The sequence below is a fragment of the Giraffa tippelskirchi genome, chromosome 7, assembly GCF_054371585.1.
Source record: "Giraffa tippelskirchi isolate mGirTip1 chromosome 7, T2T-mGirTip1v1.2.pri, whole genome shotgun sequence".
Lineage (NCBI taxonomy): Eukaryota > Metazoa > Chordata > Mammalia > Artiodactyla > Giraffidae > Giraffa > Giraffa tippelskirchi.
Window position 1 is genome coordinate 119,548,599 of NC_137281.1, and position 18,603 is coordinate 119,567,201.

General features: G+C 42.8%; 1 protein-coding gene across 1 annotated transcript in view; it reads left to right on the plus strand.

The window, feature by feature from the left end:
• The window catches only part of MYO5C (myosin VC), a 121,609-nt gene that overhangs the window by 3,442 nt on the left and 99,564 nt on the right, over positions 1 to 18,603 (plus strand). The window contains exon 3 of the mRNA XM_081511482.1: positions 5,957 to 6,410. Within this exon, the coding sequence (XP_081367608.1) occupies positions 6,384 to 6,410 (27 nt within the window). The 5' untranslated portion in view covers positions 5,957 to 6,383. The remainder of the gene's footprint in view (positions 1 to 5,956; positions 6,411 to 18,603) is intronic.

The following is an 18,603-nucleotide window of genomic DNA, read 5'->3' on the forward strand; positions in this document are numbered from 1 at the left end:
ATGAATGCAATTGTGCAGTAGTTTGAGCATTCTTTGGCATTGCCTTTCTTTGGGATTGGAATGAAAACTGACCTTTTCCAGTCCTGTGGCCACTGCTGAGTTTTCCAGATTTGCTGGCATATTGAGTGCAGCACAATAGATGATTGTGCTGCACTCAATAGGATTTGAAATAGCTCAACTGGAATTCCATCACCTCCACTAGCTTTGTTTGTAGTGATGCTTCCTAAGGCCCACTTGACTTCACATTCCAAGATGTCTGGCTGTAGGTGAGTGATCACACCATCGTGATTATCTGGGTTGTGAAGATCTTTTTTGTATACTTCTTCTGTGTATTCTTGCCACCTCTTCTTAATATCTTCTGCTTCTGTTAGGTCCCTACCATTTCTGTCCTTTATTGAGCCCATCTTTGCACGAAATGTTCCCTTGGTATCTCTAATTTTCTTGAAGAGATCTCTAGTCTTTCCCATTCTATTGTTTTCCTCTATTTCTTTGCATTGATTGCTGAGGAAGGCTTTCTTATCTCTCCTTGCTATTCTTTGGAACTCTGCATTCAAATGGATATATCTTTCCTTTTCTCCTTTGCTTTTCACTTCTCTTCTTTTCACAGCTATATGTAAGGCTTCCTCAGACAGCCATTTTGCTTTTTTGCATTTCTTTTTTAGGGGATGGTCTTGCTCGCTATCTCCCGTACAATGTCAGGAACCTCCATCCATAGTTCATCAGGCACTCTGTCTATCAGATCTAGTCCCTTAAATCTATTCCTCACTTCCACTGTATAATCATAAGGGATTTGATTTAGGTCATACCTGAATGGTCTTGTGGTTTTCCCTACTTTCTTCAATTTAAGTCTGAATTTGGCAATAAGGAGTTCATGATCTGAGCCACAGTCTGCTCCTAGTCTTGTTTTTGCTGACTGTGTAGAGCTTTTCCATCTTTGGTTGCAAAGAATATAATCAATCTGATTTCAGTTTGGCCATCTGGTGATATCCATGTGTAGAGTCTTCTCTTGTGTCGTTGGAAGAGGATGTTTTCTATGACCAGTGAGTTTTCTTGGCAAAACTCTATTAGCCTTTGCCCTGCTTCATTCTGTACTCCAAGGCCAAATTTGCCTGTTACTCCACGTGTTTCTTGACTTCCCACTTTTGCATTCCAGTCCCACATAATGAAAAGGACATCTTTTTCAGGTGTTAATTCTAAAAGGTCTTGTAGGTCTTCATAGAACCATTCAGCTTCTTCAGCGTTACTGTCAGGGCATAGATTTGGATTACTGTGATATTGAATGGTTTGCCTTGGAAATGAACAGAGATCATCCTGTCGTTTTTGAGATTGCATCCAAGTACTGCATTTCAAAATTTCTGTTTACCAAAAGGGAAAGGGAAGTAGGGGTAAATTGGGAGTATGGGATTAATAGATACAAACTATTACTATAAATAGATAAACAACAGGATTTACTGTAGCTGTTCCTGTATAGCACAAGGAACTATATTCAATATCTTATAATACTCTATAATGGAAAATAATCTAAAATATATACATATATGAGAAAGAAATAAGCCTTGCCTGAGTCCTTGTTTTTCTTTTTCTGTTTTTACAAATTGTATACACCTAACAGAACCCCAAGATACACAAAGTAAAATTTGACAAAATTGAAAGGAGAAATTGACAGCAATAATAATTGCAGCCATCAATATCATATTCTCTGTAATTAGCAGAAGTAGACAAAATCAGCAAGAATATATAAGACTTGAAAACAATATTAACCACCCTGATCTAACTGACATTTATAGAACCCTTTACCCATATTCTTTTGAAGTACATTCTGATCATTCTTCAGAATAAATCACATGCAAGACAATGAAAAGAGTTTAATACATTGAACAATATTGAGATCACATAAAGAATGTTCTCTGACCACAATAGAGAGTGGAATCAAATTAGAAATCAACAGAATCAAATTAGAAAAGAACAGAAGGGAATTTGCAAAATATGCAAATATTTGGAAATTAAATAAGACACTTCTAATAACAAGAAATCACAAGGGAAATCAGAAAATATTTTGAACTCTTCGTTTTCTTTCAAAACAAAAATGCAACAAAGTCAAAGTTTATGAGATGTCGCCAAAGCTGATCATAGAAGGAAACTGATAACTTTAAATTCCTTTGTTAAAAAAGAAGCATTATTCATAACAGCCACTTTGGGAGGAGCGCTTCCCCCCCTTAGTGCTTTTGGCTGGTAATTAAAATGCTGTAAGGCTTTTAAATCAAATTTACTACATGTGCATGGGGAAAGCACATAAATATGAAGAATTCCAAAGACAGCAAGGCAAGATGAAGTATACATATATTCTGGAATAATGACAAAGACGTATCATATATTCTGGACTAAGTCTCAAAGTCCCTTTGAGACTTCAAAGGGAAGTAAGGTAATTTCAGGAAGCTAATAATGTTTGGTAAACAAATATTTGCTGGCAATGGAACACAGAGAGGACTCTGAGCCTGCTTGTTTTCAGCTGAAAATAATTCACATCCCAGAGTAGCATATCTTGGAGTGGTGTGTGCCCTGAGCCTCATCATCACAAAATGAAACAACCCAAACACTTAGTAAGAGAATGAATCCGAGTCACAGCATTAGAGTTACACCTGGCGTCTGCCTTCCTTTTAGGCTTCGCTTGTGGCTCAGCTGGTAAAGAATCTGCCTGCAATGCAGGAGACCTGGGGTTTGATCCCTGGGTTAGGAAGATTCCCTAGAGAAGGGAAAGGCTACTCATCCCAGTATTCTGGCCTGGAGAATTCCAATGGACTGTATAGTCCATGGAGTTGCAAAGAGTTGGACACTACTGAGCGACTTTCACTTTCAAGAGAATGAATCAATAAACTAGAATATTTATACAATGGAATATTATACAGCAACAAAAATAGTAAACTACAGCTACATGCAGCAGCATAGATAAATGTCATGTAAAAAGCCAAATGCAAAAAGTTACAAACATGATTCCACCTATAAAAACATCTAAAATAGGTTAAACTAATCCATACTGATAGAGGTCATAAAAGTGGTTATCTGTAAGGGGTAATGGCTTGAAGTCACATGGAAGGTTTAGGGTGTCAGAAATGTTCTATGCCTGAGTTGAGTGGTGGTTACTTGAGTGTGTTGCTGTATTCCATGTATAAGAATATATTGAGATATACACTTATTATTTGTGCACTTTTCTGTATATAATTTTATTCTTCAATAAAATTTTTTTACTTACAGAAAAAAGTAGGAATTCTCTGCTGATCCAGTGGTTAGGACTCAGCACTTTCACTGCCATGGTATGGTTTTAATCCTTGGTTGGGGAACTAAAGTTCTACAAGCTGTGTGGTGTGGCTAATAATAATACTAAATTTAAAAATTAAGAAAAAAGTAATTAGACCTTTAGATTCCTTTCTTAACTCTGAGGAACCACACAGCTGTCCCTAACCAGATTATGCCTTTTCTTTTTCTTTATGTTATTTTGGACAATAAGTACACAGAATTGAATTAACATAGTTTTCTTATTTTGGCTTCTATTGTGGTTGGTCCATGTCAACCCCTTTTTAATACTTTTGGCTTCACTTTTTGCTTTATCCCCAGTTCCACTTCCCTCAACCTCATAAATATCCACTTTTGTTTATTTAATGGATGACTTTATAATTTATCACCCACACTTTCATTTACACATGCTTATATCCATGGACAACATATAGTATTGCAGTTTTTGTGAGTTTAAAATATATATGACTTGTGCTAGCTATCTATTCAGCATTGTTTTTCATATCTCTCTTAGCGGTATAGGTAGCTCATGTCCACTCCTACCAGAAGATGTACGGTTTTATATTGTAAGCATACATGATTTTACTTATTCCTCCCCCCTTTTGATGGATATTTAAGTGTTTCCAGTTCCTTGATATACAACTGTGTTGTGATGAACATCTACTTAACTGTCTCTCTGGGTGACAATGTGAAACTATGTGAGAAATTTTTCTGCCTGAATTTATTTTCATTAAATATTCTCAGCTTGCTCTCTCGAATGGGAGTATCAGTACAGTCACTTCTCCATATTCACAGGTTCTGCATCCACAGATTTGACCGCCCTCAGATCCAAAATATACATTTTTTTTTAATTCCAGAAATTTCCAAAAAAGCAAAATTTGAATTTCCAGCAGCTGTTTACATAGCATTTTCATTGTATTAGGTATTATAAATAATCTAGAGATGATTTAAAATATGTAAGAAGAATATGTATAGGTTATATGCAAATACTATGCCATTATACACAAGGGGCTTGAACAATGGAAGAGTTTGGTAACTTTGGGGATCCTGGGACCAGTCCCCCCTTGGATACCAAGGGATGGTTGTGTAGTTCCCACAGCTGTGTGAGCAAAACAGTTCGTTTCCTCACATCCTAGGCAACATATGTTGTTGTCCAACCTAAATATTTTTCCCAGTAATATGGGAGCAGAGTGATATCTTCATTTGCATTTCTCTATTAATAAAGTTGACATGTCTTTATATGCTAACCAGCCATTTGAGTATCCCCATACACAAATTGCCTATTTGTTTCCGCTACCAATTGTCCAATTTTTAAAACTGGAGTTCCCATCTTTTCTTTAACCAATTTACAATAGTTTCTTATATATTCTAGATTAATATTCTAGATATTGTTTTTTTAATTGCAAATATAGTTCCTAATCTGTTGCCTTTTTTGTGTAAATGGTGTTCTTTACTGAACAGAAATGTTTCATTTTGATGACCTCAAATCTACAATTTTTCCCTTCTACAGCTCTGCTACTTTGTATCTTAACTCATTCTTTCTTAACCCAACAGTTAAGATATTACCCCCCGACTTCCCTGGCTTAAGACAGTGGTTAAGACTCTGCCATTCCACTGCAAGGGGCACAGATTCCACCCCTGATCAGGCAACTAAGATTCCACATGCCAAGCACTGCAGAGATATTACCCCTATTTTTTTTTTCTGGTTTTGCTTTTAATTTTTAATCATGAATCCATCTGGAGTTTATTTTTGGATGTACTGTTTGCTATGCACTTGCTTTTTTCCCCCTATATAATGACCCTTCCATTAAATAATCTCTTCCTTCCTCATCAGGTTCTCTAGGCCACTATATAATGCAAGGTCCTATTGGAGGACTCCGTTCTGTTCCATTATTCATGTATTCATTCCCATGACAGTAGCACACAGTTTTAATGGCTTTGTGATATCCCTTACTACAAGGTAGGGCTAATCTCTCCTCTTTGTTGTTTTGGGAATTGTCTTAGTTATACACAGACTTTTATTCCATAAAAAATATAAAGTGAAGTTGCTCAGTCATGTCCAACTCAGCGATCCCATGGACTGTAGTCAACCAGGCTCCTCTGTCCATGGAATTTTCCAGGTAAGAGTACTGAAGTGCGCTGCCATTTCCTTCTCCAGGGGATCTTCCCAACCCAGAGATGGAACCCATGTCTCCCGCACTGCAGGCACACGCTTTACCGTCTGAGGCACCAGGGAAGCCCCCCAAAATATAAAACCACTTTGCAATTCTGCAAAAGTCCTGCTGGGATTTTTATTCCAGTTATATTAGGCTTATATATTCATTTGGGTACAATTGACACCTGTACAATATTAAATATTCCTATCCATGAAAACAGCATGACTCCCCATTCCTACCTTCTTTTTGACCCTTGAAAAGAAATTTAAACATTTTCTCCACAAAGGTAAAGTGCGTTTTTGTCAGGATACTTCGTTTTCGTTGATACTACAAATACCTTATTTTCTATCTTTCTATCATATTTTCTAACTGGCTATTGATCATACACAGGAAAATTATTCATTTTAACATCTGATTTTGAATATGGTTACCTGACTGAACTCTTTAACAAGTTCTAGTGGTTCTCCTGGATTTTCTATGCAAATGGTTATATCCTATGCTCTTTCCAGTAAGCACGCTGAGACCTAAAGAAGCTAAAACTTGGGTCGGGACGCTTCGGAACACACCGTTTTCCTGCTTTGAGAGCCAGCGAATCCCCAGCGAACTAGTTCTTGGCTGAGCGCTCTGACCCCGCCAGGTGGACCCACTTAACCGCGGGAACCTGCGGGGCGGCGGGGCGCCCCTCCCGCAGCCCTGTCCCGCCAATCACAGCGAGGCCTCGCCAGGTGGGCCGGGAAGGGCCAATCCGGGACTCCTCTCCTCCCCCGCCGCCAGCCCTCGGGAAAGTTACTCGGCTGCTGGAAAACTTCTCCCACTGCATGGTCCGGCTCTAATTTGTTAGGCCTGCAGGACGGTTACCTTCCGCTGGGCCGCGGAGCCGCCCGCCCAGCCCCCGAGCCTCTCATCTCCACAGCCGTCGAGCTGCCCGGTCTGCCCATGGCGGTGGCCGAGCTATACACAAAGGTAGGCGGGAGGACCAGACCTAAGGGAGGGAGCGTGGAACGGCAGCGGCCAGGCGCTAGTGCTGACTGTACCTGGCGGCCGGGCCTCACCTGTGCACCTGGCGTTCTCGCCTCGGGGAGGGGCTGCGGAGGAAATGTGGGTCCGGGGAGCGTCGCCCTCTCGAGAGCTCCGGCCCCTGACCATGGGGAAGGCCTCCTCCTCCCCACCCCTGCCCCGGCAGCCAAAGTCCCCTTAGGCTGGGAAAACCGAGTGCGAGAGGCGAGCTTCTCGGTTTCCGGGGGGGTCGCGTGTCGGTCCTGTTCCTGCGCCTCTCGGCCTCTCCTCCTGAGCAACAGGTGGAATCAGAGTTGCCCATGGAGACGAACATCCATAATCTTTCTTCTTGGGAGCCACTTTGAGCACCTCGGCACAGAAGCTCCAACTGCAGCATTCAGGATGTTTTCTAGAATTCCTACATTCTGACTCTGGGAATCACTCTAGAGCATTCCTCTGAAACCTCCTCTTTGCCACCGGAGGGCTCCCCCGCCCCCACCCCAGTCTAGGAAGGCCAACATTCCCACACGGTGCCCAGAATCTTCTGAGATGAGCTTGGTTAAATACTAGGATAAAAAGTGTGAAAGTGTTGGCCCTTCTGGAAAAAAAAAAAAATCCATTCTAATCGCTATAAAGCCATGCCCTACCCCAGTGGAGGAAATCTGTGGTTCCTGGTCCCCAGTATTCAAATGGAAAAGACTATCATTCAACAATTTCCCCTGACATGTGCCCTAGATTTATGTTTAAAAAGACACTTTTGCTGTAGAAACAAACAATAGCTGTAAATTTGTTTTAGTTGTTTAAGCAACTTTTTTCCTTCTACTTTGTTTAGTTAATAGTAAAAAATACAAATTAACCAAACTATTTCCCCCTCTAATGCATTTATTTCCATTAACCAGAATTTTAAATGGCAATGTTGGAGAATGTGAGTCATCAGATATTCAACCATGCAACTTAGGGCTTCACCTTATTGAAGGTAAAAGAAAATTCTTGAACAAAACTATTCTTGGAAGCTACTTTGGAGGACAGAGAAAAAAATTTTGATTAATCCATTTTAAGTAAGTTTTTCTTGAAGCAAAAATACAGGGATGTGAGGACATCTGTCATCAAATGCCTCATACCAGAAATATTTATTAAATGCCAACTAGGTACCAGGCACAGTGTAGAAAAACTACTATGTGAGTTTTCTAGAGGTGATCTTGGATGGGCAAAGACAGAATCCCAGAGCCAAAAGGCGCCTTGATGGCCATTTCTCCCCATCTTGTGTCCAAGTAAGTCCTGTGTCCGTAAACTGCTACCTTTCTTCCTGGTAGCCAGTCAGCCTCCACTTTGTCAGTTTCAGAGCAACCCATCTGTGAAGCTCCCCGTTTAGGTTTTAGTGAACTTGCTTTGTTAAAGAGTTCCTTGAACTGAGACAAAATCTTACACTCTCTCCCTTGCTTCCCTATCACTCCCTCCCTCCCACCTTCCTGCTTGGGGTGGAGGGAGGGGGTAGAAAAAAAGTTTAAGTGATAGTCTTGCCTCGAGGAGTTTTCTTTTTTAATTTAATTAATTTATTTTTGGCTGCACTGGGTCTTCACTGCTGTGTGCGGGCTTTCTCTAGATGCGGCAAGCAGGGGCTACTCTTCATTGTGCTGCTCAGGCTTCTCATTGAGGTGGCTTCTCTTATTGCAGCGAAGAGGTTCTAGGCACTCAGGCTTCAGTAGTTGCAGCATGCCGGCTCAGTAGTTGCGGCTCCCAAGCTCTAGAGCACAGGCTCAGTAGTTGTGGCGCACAGGTTTAGTTGCTCCTCGGCATGTAGAATCTTCCCGGATCAGGGATCAAACCCATGTCCCCTGCATCACCAGACAGATTCTTATCCACTGCACCACCAGGAAATCCCAGAAATTTTCTGGTTAATGAGAAGTGAGTACTGTCAAGGAATTCAATCTGCTGAGGCCTGGAAAGTACGGAGGTGCCTGCTCAGGGGTGGGGCTGAAAAGGGGAAAATCTTGACCACCAAAGAGTTAGGTCAGGGCTTCATACTCCAGTGAAGATTTTGAATGGGGTGTTTTAGGAAGTCAGATAATGCCAGCAGTGACCATGGGACTCTGTGCCTGTGGGAGAGAGGCTGGAGTCAGGTAGCTGAGTTCTCAGGTCATTTCTAAATGTCTGGGAAAGAATTGAAAGAGACGCGTGTACCCCAATGTTCATCGCAGCACTGTTTACAATAGCCAGGACATGGAAGCAACCTAAATGTCCATCAGCAGACGAATGGATAAGGAAGCTGTGGTACATATACACAATGGAATATTACTCAGCCATTAAAAAAAATACATTTGAATCGGTTCTACTGAGATGGATGAAACTGGAGCCCATTATACAGAGTGAAGTAAGCCAGAAAGAAAAACAACAATACAGTATACTAACGCATATATATGGAATTTGAAAGATGGTAACGATAACCCTATATGCGAGACAGAATAAGAGACAGATGCATGGAACAATTTTATGGACTCTGAGGGAGAAGGTGAGGGTGGGACGTTCTGAGAGAATAGCATTGAAACATGTATATTATCATATGTGAAACAGAACACCATTCCATGTTCGATGCATGAGACAAGGGCTCAGGGCCGGGGCAATGGGATGACCCAGAGGGATGGGATGGGGAGGGAGGTGGGTGGGGGGTCCAGGAAGGGGAACACATGTAAACCCATGGCTGATTCATGTCAATGTATGGCAAAAACTATTACAATATTGTAAAGTAATTAGCTCCCAACTAAAATAAATAAATTTATAAAAAAAAATAAAAAATAAAATTAGAAAAATAAATAAATAAATGTCTGGGAAAGAATCAGGGCTGCAGTATTAGAAATGGAGGATGCAAGCTGAGTCCAGAGAGCGTGTAAAGGTAGATAAAGAAGAGAAACTGAGCTGGGGCCTCTGAGTGGGAGGGATGAGCCAAGAACGACGTGAGATTAGAGTCTGGACGATGGAAGCAGGATGGTGCTGTTGACACAAGGACTTCAGGAGGAGGAGCCGTTAGGGAAGGTATGAGGCAAGGTTTGTATCTGCAGAGGCTGAGGTCTTTGAGGAGGCTTCCTGGGGCCAGTGCCCTAGCTGATTGGAGCCTGGTGTAGAGGATGGGCCAGGAGTTTCTGCCCAGAGGTAGCCATTGAAGCCCAGGCAGTGAGGGCCTCAGCAAGAGGTGAAAGAGAGCCAAGACATGACGCTCGGGCTGCATCCCCTCAGGAAGGGAGAGGAGGCTGAGGGGAGGCAGATGGAGCCACTGCAGGGAGAAGGACATGGGACATCTGGCGTGGGAACCACAGGAAGAGGTTCTGAGAAAGGAGACTCCTGCGAGGCAGTGTGTTGAGAGTAGTTGCTGCCAGTTGGAGTGTAAAATGACCCACCTCTTTTCAAAATCTATTTGGCAATATGCCTTAGAAATGTTCAGAGCATTTGCTGTTCAGCAGCTCCACTATTTGAAATCTCTCTGAGAAAAACTGGTCTGACCATCCTCTACTTGAGCCCCTCTGGGGCCCTTGTCACTTTCAGACTCACCAACCAGCCACAAGCTCCCCACCCCCACCCCACCCCTCTCATCATCAGGAGTCATCTGCCAGCTCCTACCTTGGCTCATGCTTTGCCAGACTTCCTGCTGCCCTGCAGTGGATTCCTGCAGCTTCACCACTCTGTGCCCTGGTACAGTATCTGTCTATGCTGCTCACCAGAGCCTTACCTTTACAAATTCAATTTGAGCAGTGCCTCTCTGCTCTCTATCTTTTTAATCAAAGTACAGTTGATTTACAGTATTGTATTAGTTTCAGGTGTACAGCAAAGTTACTCAGTTATATATCTTTTTTCAGATTATTTTCCTTGATAGACTAGTGCAAGATAATGAATATTGTTCCCCCTGTGTTATACAGTAAACCCTTTTTGCTTATCTATCTTATGTATAGTAGTTTGGATCTGTTAATCCCACACTCCTAGTTTATCTCTCCCTCCTCCACTCCTTTCCCTCATTAGTAACCATAAGTTTGTTTCCCATGTGAGTCTATTTCTGTTTTGTATATGGATCCATTTGTATTATTTTTTAGATTATACATGTAAGTGGTATAATATTTGTCTTTCTCCAACTTAATATGATATTCTCTAGGTCCATCCATGTTGCTGCAAATAGAAATATTTCATTCTTTTTTATGGCTGAATTTTACACACACACACACACAGTGGTGTGTGTGAGAAACACATCTTCTTAAGCCAGTCATCTGTTGATGGGCACTGGATTGTCTCCATGTCTTGGCTATTATAAATAGTGCTGCTATGAACATTGCAGGGCATGTATCCTTTTGAATTAGAGTTTTCATCTTTTTCGGATATAGGCCTAGGATTGGGATTGCTGAATAATATGGTAGTGCTATTTTTAGTTTTTTAAGGAACTTCCATACTGTTTTCCATAGTGACCATCAATTTATATTCCTACCAACAGTGTCAGAAGGTTTTTTTCCACACCCACTCCTGCATTTATTAGTTGTAGACATTTTGATGATGGGCAATGTGGTCAGTATGAGGCAATACCTCATTATGGTTTTAATTTGCATTTCTCTAATAATAATTAATTATTATTAGTTGTTGTTTAGTAGCTAAGTTGTGTCCAACTCTTTTGTGAACCCATGGACTGTAGCTTGCCAGGCTTCTCTGTCCATGGGATTTCCCAGGCAAGAATACTAAAGTGAGTTACCATTTCCTTCTCCAAGGGATCTTCCAAACCCAGGGACTGAAACCACATCTCCTCTGTCTCCTGCATTGGCAGATAGATTCTTTACCATTGAGCCAACCAGGGAAGCCCAATAATTATTTATTAATTGCTAAGAATTAGCGTCAGCACTTTTCATGTGACCGTTGGCCATCTGTATGTATGCTCTGGACAAATGTCTATTGAGGTCTTCTGCCCATTTTTTCATTGGGTTGTTTATTTTGAGTTGTATGGGCTACTTGTATATTTTGGATATTAACCTCTTGTTGAGGTTAACTCACATTGTTGAGCAGTGCCTCTTCTGAGAAATCTTTGCAGCCAGTCCTTCCATCCAGGCACATTTCATGATGATGTAGCAGCTCCTTAACTCTTTCTCCCCTTTTAACCAAGAGTTTCTAGAGAACAGGGAGCAGCAAGGACTCAGTAAATGTTTGATGTGTGTATGCATGAGTGAGTTTTTCTGCTTTCAGAAAGAGCTATGGGCATGACAAAGATGGTGTGGATCATGCTTACTTTTATCTTATAGTCACTGAGTACTTCTTATGTGCCAGATGCCATCCTCAGAGGTTGGTGAACTTTATCCTCAGAACAACTTTCATTTAATCTGAATAAACAAGGCTATGTGTTAGATATTGCTATCCCATTTTTACAAATCACTCAAGTAAGTTGCCTAAAGTTACATAGATGCAATCAAGCTAGGATTAAAAGCCTGTCTTCTTAATACATCCTACTGTTACCACCTATTCAACCACCTTCATCATCTTCTGTTTCTTCAAGAGATCTGACCTTTCTCCCCACAACACAGAGGAGTTTTGGAAAGTCCATCCATTTCATAGCTACCTCCTCCAACATCTGGTTATTTATCAGATCAAATAACCTTCTAATAACTAATAACTAATTAGTTATTCTAATTACTTCTAATAACTAAAATGGAACCAACCCCAATGTCCAGCATAGGGCTAGAGTTAAGTGAATTACAAAAAAAGAATAGAATAGTATGAAGCCATTGAAAATGCTACTTATGAAGAGTTCATAACAACATGGAAAATGAGGACACAAGAATGTATCCACTGGGTGATCATAAACAAAATATGCAAAGTATGAAGACCATGTATATCAATAACAATTTGGCAGTCAGTTCTATAGCTGCAGAGGAGTCAAGCAGAATGAAGGCTGAGGAAGCATCTTTAGGTTTGGCCACCAAGATGTCCTTGGCATTGCTTCTCTTTTAGTAACACTGTGAGGGCAAGAGGGGACACCTGGGCATGATCACAGACTGAAGGTACGAAACTGGTAGAAGACTGAAATTTGAAGATATAAGAAAGGCACCAGGCATGGAATAGCTTCAGAAGGGACTGGTAGACCTGAGGCTGGTGGCAGGAGTTAAGACGTGGAGATCTTTAGAATGAGGTGTGGGCAGGACTGAGAGCTTGAGGAGAGTGACAGTACTACCCAACTTTTTCTTACAGCATCATTCCAGACCCTGCACCATCAAGGCCACCTTCCTCTGGATGATTTTCAAGTCCTTGATGCCCATCTTAGTGGCACTATTCTCTAGGTCTGGTCTACTCAGCCAGAGTACTGTGGAACTTGTGGGGCTGCAACCTTCTATGAGCAGCCGTCTGTGCAAGCGAGCATTAAGTCGTGTTCTGTTTGTTTTAAGCAGAGCTGCTGCGTGCTGCTCCTGGAATGCACCAACACAGTGACTGGGCTAAGTCTTGGCTCCACTGCTTCCTAACTGGATGACATTGAGCCAGTTACTTAACTTCTCTGAGTTTCCACACCCATAGAAATTAACTGTATTACAATAGGATCAATATAAAAAAAAACTAACCTCCCTATTGTGCTAGGGATTAGCACAATACCTGACACATAATGCTTAATAGAGGTTAGTTGTTTTTTTTTATGTTGATCCTATTGTAGTACAGTTAATTTTTGGTACCTAACCATTGGATGTTACATTTATTCCTGTTTAATTTTCCATCTTGTTGTTCAGTGTTCTGCAGCTTATCAAAGCCTTTTTGAATCTTCAAAAACATTTTTTTTGTATCTTGATCATATTTAGCTCATCATTTTATGTGCTTATTTGATACACATGTGTTCTGGTTTCTTTATCTAAGATATTGGTGACAGTGCTGAATGCAGGGTGCAGCAGTAGAGCTCTATAGCATGCTTCTAAAGACCTTAAATTGCTCTTTCTAATTAGTCAGGACTCAGGTTTTAGCCACAGATTCACAAGCTATATTATCCTTTACCCATCTCTTTCTTGTGCTTGAGGAATTCACAAGGCATCTTCACAGAAGTTCTGCTGAGACTCAGATATGCAAGGTCAAGAGAAATGCAGTTCAGGGCCTCAGTCTAAAATAAGGTCAAAGCTGAGTTGAGTAATTTCCATTTGGGTATTCTAAGCAGCTTTTAGACTTCTATATATCGTTAACCACTCTGGAAAATTAGATTTATCTATCATATTATATTTATCTATTGTATTATATATGAATAGTTTAGGGATTTCCTTGGCAGTCCAGTGGTTAAGAGTCTGTGCTCCCAATACAGGTGGAGTGGGTTCAATCCCTGGTTGGGAAACTAAGGTCCTGCATATTGCATGGCATGGCCAAAAAAGAAAAAAATTAAGTTATATATGAATAGTTCAAAAGAGTATAAAAGGGGGATGTAAAGAGATCAAATTGCCAACATCCACTGGATCATGAAAAAAGCAAGAGAGTTCCAGAAAAACATCTATTTCTGCTTTATTGACTATGCCAAAGCCTTTGACTGTGTGGATCACAATAAACTGTGGAAAATTCTGAAAGAGATGGGAATACCAGACCATCTGACCTGTCTCTTGAGAAACCTATATGCGGTCAGGAAGCAACAGTTGGAACTGGACATGGAGCAACAGACTGGTTCCAGATAGGAAAAGGAGTACGTCAAGGCTGTATATTGTCACCCTGCTTATTTAACTTATATGCAGAGTACATCATGAGAAACACTGGGCTGGAAGAAGCACAAGCTAGAATCAAGATTGCTGGGAGAAATATCAATAACCTCAGATATGCAGATGACACCACGCTTATGACAGAAAATGAAGAGAAACTAAAAAGCCTCTTGATGAAAGTGAGAGAGGAGAGTGAAAAAGTTGGCTTAAAGCTCAACGTTCAAAAAACTAAGATCATGGCATCTGGTCCCATCACTTCATGGGAAATAGATGGGGAAACAGTGGAAACAGTGTCAGACTTTATTTTTTGGGCTCCAAAATCACTGCAGATGGTGACTGCAGCCATGAAATGAAAATACGCTTATTCTTTGGAAGGAAAGTTATGACCAACCTAGATAGCATATTAAAAAGCAGAGACATTACTTTGCCAACAAAGGTCTGTCTAATCAAGACTATTGGAAAAGACTCTGATGCTGGGAAGGATTGGGGGCAGGAGGAGAAGGGGACGACAGAGGATGAGATGGCTGGATGGCATCACCGACTCGATGGACATGAGTTTGGGTAAACTCCGGGAGTTGGTGATGGACAGGGAGGCCTAGTGTGCTGTGATTCATGGGGTCACAAAGAGTCGGACACGACTGAGCAATTGAACTGAAAGACTAAAATACCAAGTTTATTTGTGCAAACTACTTGGAATTTGAATTTTTGTTCAGTAGATATTTTTATGTTTTATGCTAGCTATGGGGAAATCACTGTATTGAGTTCCAGGGCACAGAGACAAGGCTCTTGAAGCTCACATGCCAGTGGTGGAGAAGGGAAGGTACCTGAAACCCGGGGAAGGGGCAGAGAGAGCTCTAAAAAGGAAGCATCCAGTCCTGCCTGGGGTGGAGGGTATAGTGGGTGGGGTGGGGAGGGGGGGAGTACCACATGTGGGAGTCTTGAACTGACTCTGACTGCACAGAGCAGTTTGCTCACTGTGGGGGAGAGGATGGGTGACGCTGTGGGTGGAGGAGCAGAAGGTGCACAGCAAAGAGCCAGGAAGAGTTTGGCATGTTCCAGAAACTGCTAGTGGTTTGGGTATCAGCAAACAGGGGATGGACTGAAAAAGAAGGTGAATGAGGCCTGAGTAGGAGAACGCTAGGACAGTGGTTCCCAGGCCTGGATGTTTACCACCATCCATCAGGGGGAACTTTTAGTTTTCCTCTTGCTGGGCCCCACTCATGGAAGTTCAGGTGTGGGTAAAGGAATCTGTGTGTCCACAGAAACCCTGGGTTCAGCCTGGTTGAGGAAGCACTCAGCAGGCTGTGGGACCCGTCAGGAGATTGGTGGAGGCAACATAGGGGAACCGATTGGTGGCCGTGGCATGGGGGGAGTGGGTGGGGCACACAGGTGAGACCTGTTTAAGATGTAGGCATTCTAGCACCTAGTGTCCATTTGGTTGTTAGGGGTGAAAGGAAGGCAGGCAGGTGGGGGTGCCCAGTGGTGTCCCAGGTTTCTGATTTAAGGAGTAAGAGAATTGAGAAGCAAGATCACATTTGAGGCTGGACTAATGATCACTTGAGCCTGGCATTTGTGTGTCAGAAGACATTTAGGGGGTGACATGTGGGAGACAGGTGGAAATGTGATCTAGACCCACTGAGAGATCTGGGCTGGAAGACCTCCATGGTGCCAGGGGAGTGGTGGAAGCTGTGGGCATGGGTGAAAGGCTCCAGAAACAGTCTGTCATGAGGAGAGGCCACAGGGACCTTGGGAGACATGGGGGGAGGCTGGGGAACAGAGAGGAGCCTGCAGGAATGACTGAGGTGGAGAAGGAGAAGAGAGGGAGTGTGGGGCCGCTGCTCTGGCCTGGCTGACTGAGAATGTGGAGACCCCCTGCCAGTTCAGAGAATGGCGAGGAAGAAGACCCCCAGCACCCTACACGCCGTGTAGAGTCTCCAAGCCATTCAGTGCCTGATGCTAGTAGATCCCTTAAATAGGCAGGAGGCATGAGCAGGTGCCACTCTCGTCTCATCTGAGCATGTGTGGGGACAGATGTGGCCTATCCCTGAGGACTTGTCACTTCCTGAGGGTCAGGACTCCTAAGCCTTTGCCTCCTTCCCCAGCCTCCTGGGCTGGGGCACACCGTGATTTCCCTCTGCGGGAGGTGGGCCTCTCCTCTCTCCTGGCCCCACTGCAGGCGGCCCTCAAGGGCTTGGCAGGTGGCCCGAGTCTGGAGGCACCTGCCCCAGTAGGAAGGAGCCATCCTGGGGAGGTCACATGAGAGCTAGTCACATTGTTTGTCCAAACGCTGCAAGGGTAGCTCTCCCTCCACTTTGAAGCATGGCCTTGTGGGTCGAGGAATGTGTGGTAGGAGGGCGGGACCTCGTGGGTATAACTGAGGTGGAACTGGGTAAACTTGGGCATGTTTACTTACTAGGTTGGGTCTCAGCTGCGGGGCCCTAAACAGCTGACAGCCTTGCCAGTGGAGGCATCAGGCTTGGTGGGGTGTGGGCAGCCCAGGGGCCCGGGTCTGAGGAGGACATTTGTGTTCACGCCGGAGAAAAACAGACTTTGGTTTCATGTGTCCTGTTACGTTTCATGCTACTTTGAGATGAAACAAACCAGCCTCTGCACTCTCAAGGAGACGGCTGCAGTTGAGAGTTCAGGATTATTTTCCAGGCCAGGCTCCTTTAATTAACAAGTAGTTCAAAGAAGGAGTCCCAAGCTTTGGCTCCCTGGAGTCCTGGCCTTTGAGATGCTCTGTGTGGTGTTTGGTGAGTTACTGGCCTCTCTAGGCTGGAGTTTGGGGATCAGTTAAACAAAGGGCTTCGGTTGGCTTAGTGACTTTTGCATCACTTTTCAGAGCCCCAGGATTCCATGGGAAGGCCTGGGGGACCTCAGCTGCAGAACATGGTAGGCTACCACCATTTCGTTTGAAGCAATCTCTAAAAAGAACTTTGACAAACAACTTGGAAAAGACAATCTCCTGGGACCCTTTCAGCTATAAAATTCTATAGTGCCAACTCTTGATAAATGGAATAGTCTCAAAGTATTTTTATCATAAAAATATTAGTGATTTCAGTTTTATGAAGTTAGTAATAATATTTTCGATAGCAGATCTGATGTGAAAAACAGTAGCCCATGGCTACAAGTATGTGTGGAGTGTGGGTGTGGGTGTGGGTGTCTGTGCTTGTGAGACTTCTGTCCACCTGTTTGCATGGGTGTGTATTTCTAAGTGTGTGTCATTACCTGCCAGGTCATTGTTTTTTTAATATTTGTTTGTTTATTTGTCTGTGCTGGGTCTTAGTTGCAGCATGTGGTATCTAGTTCCCTAACCAGGGATGGAGCCCCAGCCCCCTGCATTGGGAGCGTGGAGTCTTAGCCACTGGACCACCAGGGAAGTCCCTGCCAAGTCATTCTTTTTTTCTCTTTAATATTTAATTATTTATTTGGCCACACTGGCTCTTAGTTGTGGCATGTAGGATCTTCGATCTTTGTTGCAGCACATGGGATTTTTAGTTTCAGCATGTGAACTCTTAGTTGTGGCATGTGGGATCTAGGCCCCTGGCCCCCCAGCCCTCTGCATTGGGAGTGTGGAATCACTAGCCATTGGACCACCAGGGAAGTCCCTGCTGGGTCATTCTTCCATTTTCTCTCTCTCTCTGTTTCCCTCCCACCCACCCCACCCCGCTCACAAATATTACTCACTCCATGCCACATTTCAGCAAGCTCCTACTCTTAGCTAGCTGTCAAGAATTAAAGCAACCCAGATAACTTAGGGAGTCATGATTAATATCAAACCAATGATATGCATACATTTTTGTTTGATAAGTGAGGTAGCTTATATTAACTAATAGATTAATAAATGTGCTTCTCAACCAACTTTGTCCTAGTCTAGTCCTGGTACCTGAAACTTTGTTTTATACTTATTCTTTATTTCCTTCAACAACTTATTATGAAGATTTAAAGCATACAAAAAAGTTGAAAAAACTTTACACTCGACAATTACCTTCAGAAAGTCCGTCTGTCCTAGTGAGGGACAATGCCAGAGGACCAACATTCATTTGGCCTGTGAGTATAAGGAGGTAGAACAGAGGTGCCACAGTAGGCACCAGCCTGAACTGGTTGCTCATCTCAGGTCTGCTTCTGGGAACCTGGAGTCCCTGAGGCTAGTTTTCTCTGGGAAATGAGGGTTAGATGCTGGATGGCCTCTTAGGCTTCATCTAGATCTGAGATGGGTTATGAGCTATCCAGCCTCTGGATTCAGGAATTTTTCTAAGTGCTGCTTCATGTTTCCGTGTGAGTGCTTCCCAATTCTTGTTCCTTTTGGCCTGGTTATGTCTCAGGATAGAAGGATATCCTGTAGGGGTACCCCATTGCTAGAAACCACCGATATGTGAGCAGAGAGATGCAGATATACACATATGCACATACAGCTCTAGGTTAGAGATTGGCTGAGTTAGTAAAAAGACCATGTTGACAAACCAGCACTGTGCCAGACACATACA